This window comes from Schistocerca gregaria, chromosome 3 (genome assembly GCF_023897955.1).
Source record: "Schistocerca gregaria isolate iqSchGreg1 chromosome 3, iqSchGreg1.2, whole genome shotgun sequence".
NCBI lineage: Eukaryota > Metazoa > Arthropoda > Insecta > Orthoptera > Acrididae > Schistocerca > Schistocerca gregaria.
The window spans coordinates 522,523,624-522,535,605 of NC_064922.1; the positions used below are offsets into that span (position 1 = coordinate 522,523,624).

General features: G+C 41.8%; 1 protein-coding gene across 1 annotated transcript; it reads right to left on the minus strand.

Annotated features, from left to right (window-relative positions):
• Window positions 1-1,316: 1,316 nt before the first annotated feature.
• LOC126356348 (cyclin-dependent kinase inhibitor 1C-like) lies at window positions 1,317-10,924 on the minus strand. The gene is made up of 2 exons (XM_050007332.1): window positions 10,852-10,924; window positions 1,317-1,636 (listed from the first exon to the last, which is right to left on the minus strand). The coding sequence occupies exons 1-2, from the start codon at window positions 10,861-10,863 to the stop codon at window positions 1,373-1,375; spliced, it is 276 nt and encodes a 91-aa protein (XP_049863289.1). The 5' UTR covers window positions 10,864-10,924; the 3' UTR covers window positions 1,317-1,372.
• Between the last annotated feature and the right edge of the window lie 1,058 nt (window positions 10,925-11,982).

Here is an 11,982-nt window from a genome sequence, read left to right on the forward strand (position 1 = left end):
GTTGTGGCGTGTAAGGGGCAGTCAAATGAAAACCGAACACAACGGGACTGTGAAATGGTTCCATTCTACAATAATCACCACAAGCAATAAGACATTTATCCCACTGGGAGACGAGATGATCAATTCCTATTCCGTAGAACGCTGTTGACGGTGACAGATTCACAACTGCATGCTAGAGCTTCCTCGACATCCATGCATGTCTTTCATCGGGTCGCCATTTCAGCTCTTTCTCTGACCCCCTTTGATAATCTTTTGGTGTCGTCAACTATCTGAACATTAAGCTGACTGGGGATACTAGAAGATTTATGAAGAACATTCTAGTAGAGAGACAGAAACGTTATCCCACGGTTCAGCCAATTTGGCACTTCCGAAGATTCACGACAAATACCTCAGCAGAGTTGTAGAAATGTCGATACTGATAGGGAAGTTTGAAGAGAAACATGACTTGACCTAGTAACCTATATAATTATCTTCGAAGGTAACGGCCACGAAAGCGTACAGACTTATATCCTAGAACTACTTTTTAGATGCAGGTTCATTAAGCCAGAATATATATCAATCGGATTCGACTGATTTACATCTGCGGTCGCCTGACGTGCGGTGTAGGCATTTTTATTTTTTTATTTTGTGTATTTGTTGGACTCATTGTTAGTAACAGTGCCTACATATACCAAACTTGTATATTGTTCTACGTTCTGTTTTTGTGGGTCATATGTGTATTTCTGAGGTTGTTCAGAATCGTCACCTCGCTGAGCCGCTTGAACACACGCCGAACTACTCTGCGCACAGCTGGAAAAGAATACACACTGACTGCAAGTGCTGGAGTGACTCTGGGGCCGGCTTCAGTGGCGCGGAATTCAGAGTGCCGTCTTCCCTGCCGAATCGCCAGCAAGAAAACGTCACCTGCCTTCACACCTGCCTTAACCCTAGACAGGGTGAGATATTGGACTTATCAATCGGAGTCACTGTCGGGATATTACCTTGGGAACTTGTGTGACTGTGGAGCTGGGTTACGAACATCCGTTTGTTGAAAGTGAAATGGTAGCCTTCTTTTTCGTTAATGTTTTGGCTGTTCTGTGTTTTAAGTAGAACCATTTAGACTAAACAATGTTCTTTCAAAACTCTGGTGTTGCTGTTTGTGGAAAGAGCCAACCTGAATTCGGAATTGAATATTATCGTTTTAAAGACATATTGTTTGGAATCTCGCACCTGCTTCCATTACGCCCAGAGACCGACTTGCGACGTCTAACACCATTATAGAAAAATCGACGTCTCAAGCTGAGATTTCTTTTAATCAGGTTAAATTAAGAGTCAGATGCGATCTCAGTACTATTTATTTCATCAGCTCTGCAGAGCGGTACATATTCACGTGTTAATGAATCTTGAGAACGGGCGCAGCCACAGGCAGATGTGCTGCGACGGGGATGGGAGCAGGGTGCAGCGCTGGCGCCGCCACGAGTGCGGGGGCAGCGACGACGGCGGGGGCGGGGGCGACGATGGCGGGGGCGGGGGCGGCGACCACAGCGTGGGCGGGAGCAGCCACGACGGCGGGGGCGGCCACGGCTACCGGGGCGACGGCGGCGCCGCGCAGGAAGCCCGCGGACGCGGCGGCGAACACCAGGGGCAGCAGCACAACCTGCAACATGGACGTTATACAGAGCACTGGATGTGGGCTGCCACGACACTACCACTTCACACGTACTCCACGCACGGACTACGTACTGCCAAGCTATAAGCAGTCGTAGCCATTAAAACTGCAACACCATGAAAGCTGCACTGCAACGAAAGTCGAATGAAGTGTACTACAAGTTTACATGTGCAAATGATTAGCGTTCCAGCTCAACCCCACCGAAGTGGGTAGCAGTGATGCTACACACAGTGAGGCGACGAAAGTCGCGGGGTGCCGATGTACATGTTGCCAATATCGAGTACGCGAAGTAGAAAAGGTTAGTGTTTTGCCGAAGCTATCATTTGTAGTCAGGTGGTTCATGTGAAAAGGTTTCGGAAGGGAATTAATAGATTTTGAATCTGAATCTCGACGCATGGTACATTCCATTCCGAAAATCGTTAGGAAATCAAATATTCCACAGTGTCAATAGTGTGCCGAGAATATCAAATTTCAGGCATTACCTCTCAGCACGGACAACGAAGTGGCCAATGGCTTTCACAAAGACTGGCTGAAGAGGCGTTTTCGTAGAGTTGTCTGTGCTAACTCACAAGCAAAAGTGCTTGAAATAACTGCAGAAATAAATGTGGGATGTACGACTGCCTTGAATGCCTTTGCTAACAGCACATTTCCTGCAGCGCCTCTCCTGGGCTAGTGGCTCAAGTGGTTCAAATGGCTGTAAGCACTATGGGACATAACATCTGAGGTCATCGGTCCCCTAGACATAGAAACTACTCAAAGCTAAGTAACCTAAGAACATCACACACACCCATGGCCGAGGCAGGATTCGAACCTGCGACCGTAGTAGGCGCGCATTTCCGTACTGAAGCGCCTAGAACCGCTCGGCCACAGCGGCCGTCTGGGTACGTGACCATATCGATTGGACGGTAGACGACTGGGAAATTGACGCCTGCTCAGATGAGCCCCGATTTCAGTTGGTATGAGCTGACAATAGAATTCGAGAGTGGCGCAGACCCCGCGAAGCCATGGACCCAAATTGTCATCAAGGCAGTGTGCATGCTGGTGGTGGCTCTGTAGTAGTGTGAGCTGTGTTTACATGGAACTGATTGGGTCCTCTGGTCAAACTGAACCGATCATTGACAGGAAATAGTTATGTTCGGCTACCTGGAGATCATTTGCAGCCGTTCATGGAGTTCATAAATAACGATGGAAATTTTATGGATGAAATGCGCCATGTCGCCGGACCACAACCGTTCGCGATTGGTTTGAAGAATATTCTGGACAATTTGAGAGCGAATGATTTAGCTATTCAGATCACCCGACATGGATTGTCGAACATTTATGAGACGCTATCGAGAGGACAGTCCGTGCACGAAATCGTGCACCGGTAACAACTCTGCAATTGTGGACGACTATAGAAGAAACGTGGCTCAGTTATTGAGTCCATTACACTTAGTCTGCACTACGACAGTCAAAAGGATGTCCGACACGATATTAGGAGGTATACCAAGGCATTTAACCCCTCACTGTGCTGTATACACTTTATAAGACATACTTGTTTCTTTTTTCCCTGTTCTTGCTGGTACATTAGTTTCACTGGCTGGCATTGTGTAGAAGTTTCTGAGATACCCTTCTTCCTACTTTGTTAACTTGTTTCGATCCTTACTTATACTTTGCTTATGTATGAACAGAATGTTGCAGAGCGTTACATACGTAGCGGAACTACTTGGAGTATATACTGTTGAAGGCTGACGTCACGTGCTGTGTACACGCCGCAACAGAATCTGAACGTGGGCGTCTCAAATTAATTTATGCATTGCAACTTGAGCAATGAGTGCCACGAAGCATTATACGATTGCTCGTGTTGAGCGCTGGAGATAGTCCTTCACAGATGATATCACGGTAAGTGTTCTACAAGGTCGTTATTGAAATGAAGTGGAACACTGAGCAAGGCGACATCAGAGATGAACTGATTCGTACCTGGTCTGAGTTGTAACACTATTCTAATTTAAATCTAAGATGCTTCGGATTCGTTCTCTACAAATTAAATTCATGGACGACGTACGATTGCCACGTCTTAAGGGAGAAATATGTGGATAGCTGTAAATTAGAAATGACACAACCGTCGATTCACGCTCCAGAAGTCCTTGGTTAATGACAGTATATTGGTTCTGTGGCGTTGCTCCCAAGAATATAACTTCAGTTTTGTAGTCTGGGGAAGTAAACTGTTCTGGTAAAGCCAGTATACCGGATGGAAATACAATTTAAATACACTGTCACAATTATCTCGCCAAGGTGACAAACATAAAATTATAGAAATTACGGAACATTCAGAGAGGGGAACAAATGTCTGCTGTAGTGTTGCTTTTCTTCCTAAATTAATGATAAAGGAGTGTAAATACTGAATAAGCTGAATGCTCAGTAAAGACCTCGATTGGCGTTTGTGGGAAATAAAAGGAGCAGGTAGGAGAAAAAGTATCTCCAGTGCAGTGGCTGAGGGCACAGTAGAAGATGCAACTGTAATTTGCTATTCAGCGAACAACTTCATCAAGGTTGCTGATGCGTGGAAGACATTATAGCACATCAGAACATAGGAAGAACCTGTTCTTCGATCTATCAAGCTACTACTCTATATCTACACAGATAATGAGCAAGCTACCGTGTAGTGCGTGGCGGATGGTACCCCATACCACTACTAGTCTTTTCCCTTTCCACCCACAAACAGAATGAGGGAAACACAACAATCTATATGCCACCGTACGAGTTCCCTTAGCTTATGTTATCTTTGTTGTCTATATAGGAGATGTAAGTTGGCGACAGCAAAATCGTTCTGCAGTCACCATCAAATTCTCGTTCCTTAATTTTTTTCAGTAGCCTTCTTCAAAAAGAATGTCAACATCTGTTCAGGGATTCTCATTTGAGTTCCTGAAACATCTCTGTAGTGCTAGCGTGTTGTTCAAACCTGCCAGTAACAAATCTAGCAGTCCGTCTTTGAATTGCTCTGATGCCTTACTTTAATTAGACCTAATATGGATCCTAAACACTCAAGCAGTACTCAAGAATGGATTGTACTAGTGTTCTACATGTGATCTTCTTTACAAATTAATCACGCTTACCCAAAATTCTCCCAATAAACTGGATTCGGCATCAGCCTTACCGACGACACTCAAGCAGTACTCAAGAATGGGTTGTACTAGTGTTCTACATGTGATCTTCTTTACAAATGAATCACACTTACCCAAAATTCTCCCAATAAACTGGATTCGGCATCAGCCTTACCGACGACAATCTTTAAATGCTCATTCCATTTCATGGTGCTTTGCAGTGTTACCTAAATTGGACTGAAAATCCTAAAACAGGCTTGTAACTATTAACACAGAACTTAAAAAATGCTGCACTATTGCTGAATAATATGGACTTTTTTTAAAAAAATTCGTAATAGTTTCTTGTTATGATGCGTTTTGGTGTTAAACTGTCATCTGGTGAGCTGATACATAAACAAAATTTCTTTTCACATCAGATATTTTCTTTTCTTTATTGTATTTCAGTTCCCCATCTGGGGTGGGCTGGCATCTGTATAGGCGCTCCTCTTCAGCCGAGATACACTAAGTACATAACAGCAAGACATTTAAAAAAAACATAAAGGAGAAAATATGGCAGAACATAGATATAAGAAGAGGGAACATAATAAAAGAGGGCATACAAAAGGGGGGTGACAGTAAAAATGGAGAAAAACATCCATTTTACACAAACAACAACACACTGTAACAGTTAAGAAAACACAAAGCAAAGTATGGCCAGAGCATAAAGTCAAGCACACAATTAAAAAAACAGCACTTGACGTCACTGTAGAATGGCACTGAACACAACACTGATTTAGCACACTGATGACAAAGAACAAAGTGGGTGGATCTGCCATGGGTAGGGATACAAGGGAGAAGGGAAGAAATGGGGGGAATGTATGGGGTAGACAGGGGGAGAGAGAAGAGTAGTAGACATGGTGGGGGCTCACCGAAGGGGGCCAGGGAGGGAAGGATGGGAGACGATAATAGCTGAGGAGGGAGTGCAGAGACTCAGGGGGGGGGGGGGGGGCAGAGGATAAACAGCTCAGGGGGAAGGAGGGGAGTGGAAAGGGGCGCTCTGGGGAGGGAGGAATAAGGCCAGGCTACAGTTCGTATGAAGGGCAGATGTCATGGCAAAGATCACCATCGGGGAGGAGAGGTACCGGAAATTACCCTGATGAAGGATATGGTGTGGAGGAGGAGAGAGGAGGGGGGATACAGTAATAGAGGCATGGTAATGGGCGGGGGGTGGAGAGGAAGGAGGGCACAACGGGGTAGGGGGTATCAAGCCTGCAGACAGTGTAAATAATGTGGATATGTTAGAGGAAAAGGAGGAGGTGGGAGAAGAGGATGAGGTCATACAGGAGACATCTGGGGGATACAGAAGGCTAGGCAGAGCGTGTGGTGTTCAAGGATTTGGATGGCCTTATACAAATGGTGGGGGGTGGAGATACAGGCAATGCTGGCATAACAGAGGGCAGGATGGATGAGGGATTTGTAGGATTTATATCAAATAAATATTACTAGAGTCTTATAATGGTTATTACAATAACACAAGTCAAGAGTAACAAAATGCGAACTTCCAAAACACACCACAGAGTATATATGTAGAACACAACCTTGACGTACCAGTCGTGTATCGACAACTGAAGCTTAAGCTTCATCAGTTACAAAATTAATGCCAACAAAAAACTAACAGGCACAAGGCTAGAACTATAGTGTTAAGCCAAACTGTCTGCAGTGCAGAAAAAACCATAATGGCAACTAGAGGGTGTTGGAGCACAGATATGTGTATTGAGCATCACAATTTTGCGTGGCTTTCATTGAAGGTACTGGTCAGGTATACAACTTAGCATACACGTATACAAGAACATGAAATTACACAATGGTCCACAATCAGAATCATTGGTATTTTTACAAGGAATTTACTGAATAACATTACAGAATAAAATTGTCTGCATTCGTTACCAATAGTTGTAGAAGTTGTGGAAATTCTTTATAAAAGCGCCTACACATTAGGTGATAAAGCGTTAGCCTAATTTACAAATATGTATTTTATGATAAGACTAAAGTACCGCACTTATTAAATTCATACTAAAAATGACAATAATTGCCTGCTTTACAAATTGGAGTACACTGCTCACGTTAGATCGCTGTATTTGCAATATTGTTTCATGAGGATGTTTCAGGTGTAATAACAAGGGACTCTGAAAAGACGTTGAATTAAATTTTTCTCGAAGTGACTCAGGTAAGTAAATGTTTTTTTTTTTTTTTTAATATTTCGATAGAGAAACAGTCTATCAATATTGAGAAAAACTGCTGCCGGCTACCGGCCGTTTGTTGGAAGATGAACGGTTGTTAATATAAATGTAAAACTCTTCTAGTATGTCTAAATTATTGCCCTTGTTCTCAAAGTGCAATACAATAAGTGAAATTTCGATTTGTATTATCGTATGGTTATGGTCTCGTAGATGTGCTCCCAGAGCTGTTGTTGCTTGTGCACCATGTCCCCTAAACAGTTTTTTAATTATCTATCCATCCTCCCAATGTAGTAGCAGCTGCATGACCCACATTTAATCTTATATACTTTCGCATTACCAAATTTATTTAGAGGGGCTTTAAATTATGGCGCAGAAGTTGCCCTAACTTTCTATTTGTCTGGAAACCTATCTGTACATTATGTTTACTGATAGCATTTGCAGATTTTTCAGATAAAGACCTGAATATGTATTTCATGCTGACACTTATAAAAAGATTATTATTTTCTGTTTTGCTAAACGTTCTTTCACTAATCTTTATAATATCACTTTCCGCACAGCCATTTGCCTTGCCTACCTGAATAACGGTATCAGTTTCTCTATTCTTACCTTCCTCCTGTAACTAAAACTTAGACAGCCTGTGAAACACTGAATTTAAAAAAAAAGCTTTTTTCTTTGATCTCAGGCGGTATGGATCTGTTACAACAAATATGTCGGGGGCTGCCGGCTTCCGAAATATGTTATACACAAGACTCGAACCTACCCTCGTTATATGTATATCAAGCGAGTTAAGCAAATGATTTTTTCCGGTTGTTTAGTAAAAGTTATTACGTACCAAGGAAGTGAAGAAAACTAGGAATTCCACAATTTCTTCTATACTAACACTGAAAACAGTGAAAATGTCGTCTACGAATCTCCTGTACATGTCCCAAACAATAAGATTTTCATAGACAGATCGTCATTGGTTTGGAGAAATTTGCTTTCGAAATTGTTTATAAACATCTCCAAGAACACGCCTGAGAGGCTTTAAACCATTGCCTATCCCTTATTTTGACAGTACGTTTTTTGACTGAACAAGAAACAGTTAAAGAAAATGTTAGTTTTATAAGTTCAAGTAATATAATAATTAAGGAGTATCAACTTTTCCCAATGCCGTCAAATATTTAAATACAATTTCTAACGTTTCCCAGATAGGTACATTTGTGTCTTGGTTGTTTAAGTTAAAAGATAATAGTATGCTAATTTCTCTTAAAATAACCTGTGTTATGTTCTGAATCAGTTTCCAACTATTTTTTAAACTATATGATTTGTCCAATGCATAAAGTTCATTAATTTTTGACTGGAAGAACCTGTTTACAGAATTGTTTGGATTCTTACACGCACTAATAATAGGACGAATAGGGGCATTTTCTTTGTGTAGCTTAATCAGTACTTTTAAAAAAGGATTTTTAGGATTCTTCTTTAAAGATTCTTTTTGTTCGAGTTTGAGCTTAGATTTTTAATGATCGTTTTAATTTAGTTGTAAAAAGTCAGTAGCGAAGTTTGACTATCAAAATATTTGATTTTAATAACATATTTCGTTATCTTTAATTAACACTGATGTCTTATTCTTCTGAATTCTAGTTGCAATGATAGTATTTTGGTACAGTCTGAGAATGAGCTGTATAACATAATTTAGAATTGGGTCTTGCTCTGCTGAGAGTGCAAAGAATTGAAAACAGTAACCACCACACTGTCGTGTAGCAATCTGCGATTGCACATCCATTTTTCACTATGGCAAAAAATGTTTCTGGACACTGAATAACTGAATTTCGTTGCGGGGCTATTCCCCTATTCAGAAAACACAACACGTCGCAACAACACACTCTTTACCGCTCTGAGAGAACTGATCAAGGACACAGAACAGAAAGCACACACACACAAAAGAACCACTTCCACATCACCCACAGAGACATAAATGATGAACAGAAGTAGTCGTAATTCGCGCAACAGTTTTCACAAGCTTTCTCGCCACATGTGATACAGCTCTCTCGACACACGCGAACAGCAAGATGGCGTAACATTCTGGATCAGAAACAAAGTGCGAAAATTTTGTTTTCCTGTGTATAAAAGCATCTACATACCAACCAACGAAAGTGAGTACACGAATAGCTAAATAACAGCTCAGTACACACCAAATAACTGGATTCCACAACACTACCACAACACCAAGTATATATTGCTGACATACGAAGTTCACATTTTAGTATTTTGTTTACTAACAGCCACTTACATGGTTGCAGGTGACATGATGTTCGCTGAGTAAAAAAAGCAACAGAAAAAAAGCGTACAGAAAGTATGTTGCAAACAGCGACTGTAATTCTTAAAACATGCTGTAACATATGATAAATGAGGTAGTATGAAAGTATCTGTAGAAAACTATATTTCGAAAAAGGAATAGTAAAAGTGTAATAATGTGCTACTGTGTTTGTATAACAATGCTATTTTCTGCATGTTTTAGATTTTTTAAAAAGCCACTGATGATGGTGATATTTGTTGCCGAAACTAGTTTCGGAGAATAAAGAAAATAAACGAATAACAAGATGTTTTTCATCAAGGTGGACTCAATTTCTAATATAACTGTTTTTCTATGCAAACACAGACCAAGTGGATAAGTTCCAAGATAAAATTATTCCAACTCTAGAAATTTGGAACCTGTTAGTTGCCATTTATCCAAAGGTCGATGGAAATGCTGTGAGAAAAGGACAAGCTGAGTTTTGCAGGTGTGATGCTTTCTAAAACCATGCTGATTCATGGACAGAAGCTTTATTGTCTAAAGGAAATTTAGTACATTTGAATGTCTGACGATATCTTCATATATCTGTGTGTGTGTGTGTGTGTGTGTGTGTGTGTGTGTGTGTGTGTGTGTGTGTGTGTACTATATATAGGGGAAAGGATTTTAGCAAAATTCTGGAAGACTTCTTGACCATTTATTTAAAATTTTCATGAAGTACTCTATCTATCTGAATATCTATTATTCAGATGGACACATGTGTGACTGAGCATTTGCATATGTGCATAAGAACTCCTCCCCAGTACCTGAAGTGGGCCAACAAACATCTTGCCCTGAGACCACCAATATAGGGGATTTTATGATGCTGTAGCGCTAATGTTTATTGAGATACAGACAAACAAGCCTTTAAGCCCCTGTTGCACAGGCTACCCTGCATGACATGTGTGTTGTGTGGGAATAATATTAACCTGTCTTATGGACCTGCTTTGCAGGGCAGCCCATATGTCAGGGCAAGATACGGTTTTCCTGCCAACGTTGCATGGGCTATCCATCACATCAGGTGTGTTGTTTTATAAAGTATCGGCTTGCTTTATCGACCTGCTTTGCATGACATCTTACATTTTATGGGAAAAAAAGGATTCCGTGCCTTTGGCATATAGGCTCCACTGTACAGGATGTGTGTTTTGGAAGTAGTACTAGCTCACTACATCGACATCTTCTGCAGGTGATATTTGTGTCAATGAGCATGCCTGGGGGAAAGATTAAATGAATAGAGAAGGGGATTGAGAGAGATGGGGGGAAGGATGGTATTCACAGGAAGAGGGGAGTAGAAGGGGATGGGAATGGGGAGATGGGACAGGAGGAGATATAAAGACGAGGGAGTAGAAGGAGGAAATAGACAGGGAGAGAGGGTGAAGGACGAGACGGACGGACGAGATGGACACAAATGGAGGAAGATTTATGGGCAGAGACAGAGAGCAGAGGAGCAGATGATCAGGAGACATGCGCATTATATGTGACATACATGCACGCATGAAGCCATGAGGAAAAGACTAGTGCTGAAGTAATTTAAGCTGTGATACACAAGCAAAGCTCTCTCGGCTGTCCACTGCGGGTGAAGCAGAAACTCACCAGCTTCAGCATGTTGTCGGTAGAGGAGCAGCGGAGGTCGGTGGCTAGCTGTGCAGACTGTGTCCCGTGGACTGGTGGCGAGCAATGAGGATGCGGCCTTATATACCGGCAGTGCAGCAGCCCTCGCGACGCGTCCCTCCCCTGCTCTCAAGGGCGGTCTCCATTCTCCCAGGCTGTAGCGGCCGTCACTGTACCATTCTACTGTCGTCCCGCCGCGCCGCAACCTACTCCCGATACCGATCGCTCCCAGCCGCAAGAGGCTCTTTGTCTTACTTTCACAGCTCACTGCTACCTGGAGGACACCTCACTGCACGTTATCTTCCGGTAACTGGGTCGGTGCCAGTCTAACAGCAGTTTAATTTTACTTTAATCTGTATTTATATATTCAATGGTATGTTTACAGCAATTTGTCACTCCTTACAAATTCGTCTGTTTGTCTTCTTCATGCAGGAAAACTACAGATCGTCTTCCTTGTTAGCAAATGTAGAGTTAGCTTTCATTCTTGATTCTAAAATTCAGGGAATTATAAGAGAAATTGTGAATATTTTAGGACGTGGTTGTACGTAGTATTTCAAGTTAGGAAGCTCGAATAAACACCTGACCAATTTTCAGCAGATGTTGGGAGACAGATGTTAGAAGTTGACGCCTTTTCTACTTCTGTAGTCTCAGGCTAGCCTGAGTTCCTCATAAAACGGAGGGTACTTGTTCAGCTCTCGTCTTTAACCTATTGGGGGACTAACTGTGCTGTTACTCGGTACTTCATTTCTATACACCAGAACATAATTTTAAGTAAAATATTTGGCTGTGACAACCAAATCCATCTCATTTTCTGTATGATTAAATTGCCAAAGGCTAATTGAAGAAAAACGTGTTGTCACGTATGTGTCACTGGGTACATTGGGATTTCATTTGTGAGCTTACTGGCTATTGTAATTCAAATATTTAAAACGATGCCATTCATCTCTATGTAATGTGGAATATATCTATGTTTTATAATGGAAATGGCCTTCATGTTTACGAAGAATACAAGAATTGTTGACGGTGTCCGTTACAATGAACGAGATTCATAGGTGCTGTGTTTTGCTCTGTACTATTGCTAATAGTTCAGTTTTTACACATACTCCTTCGGGA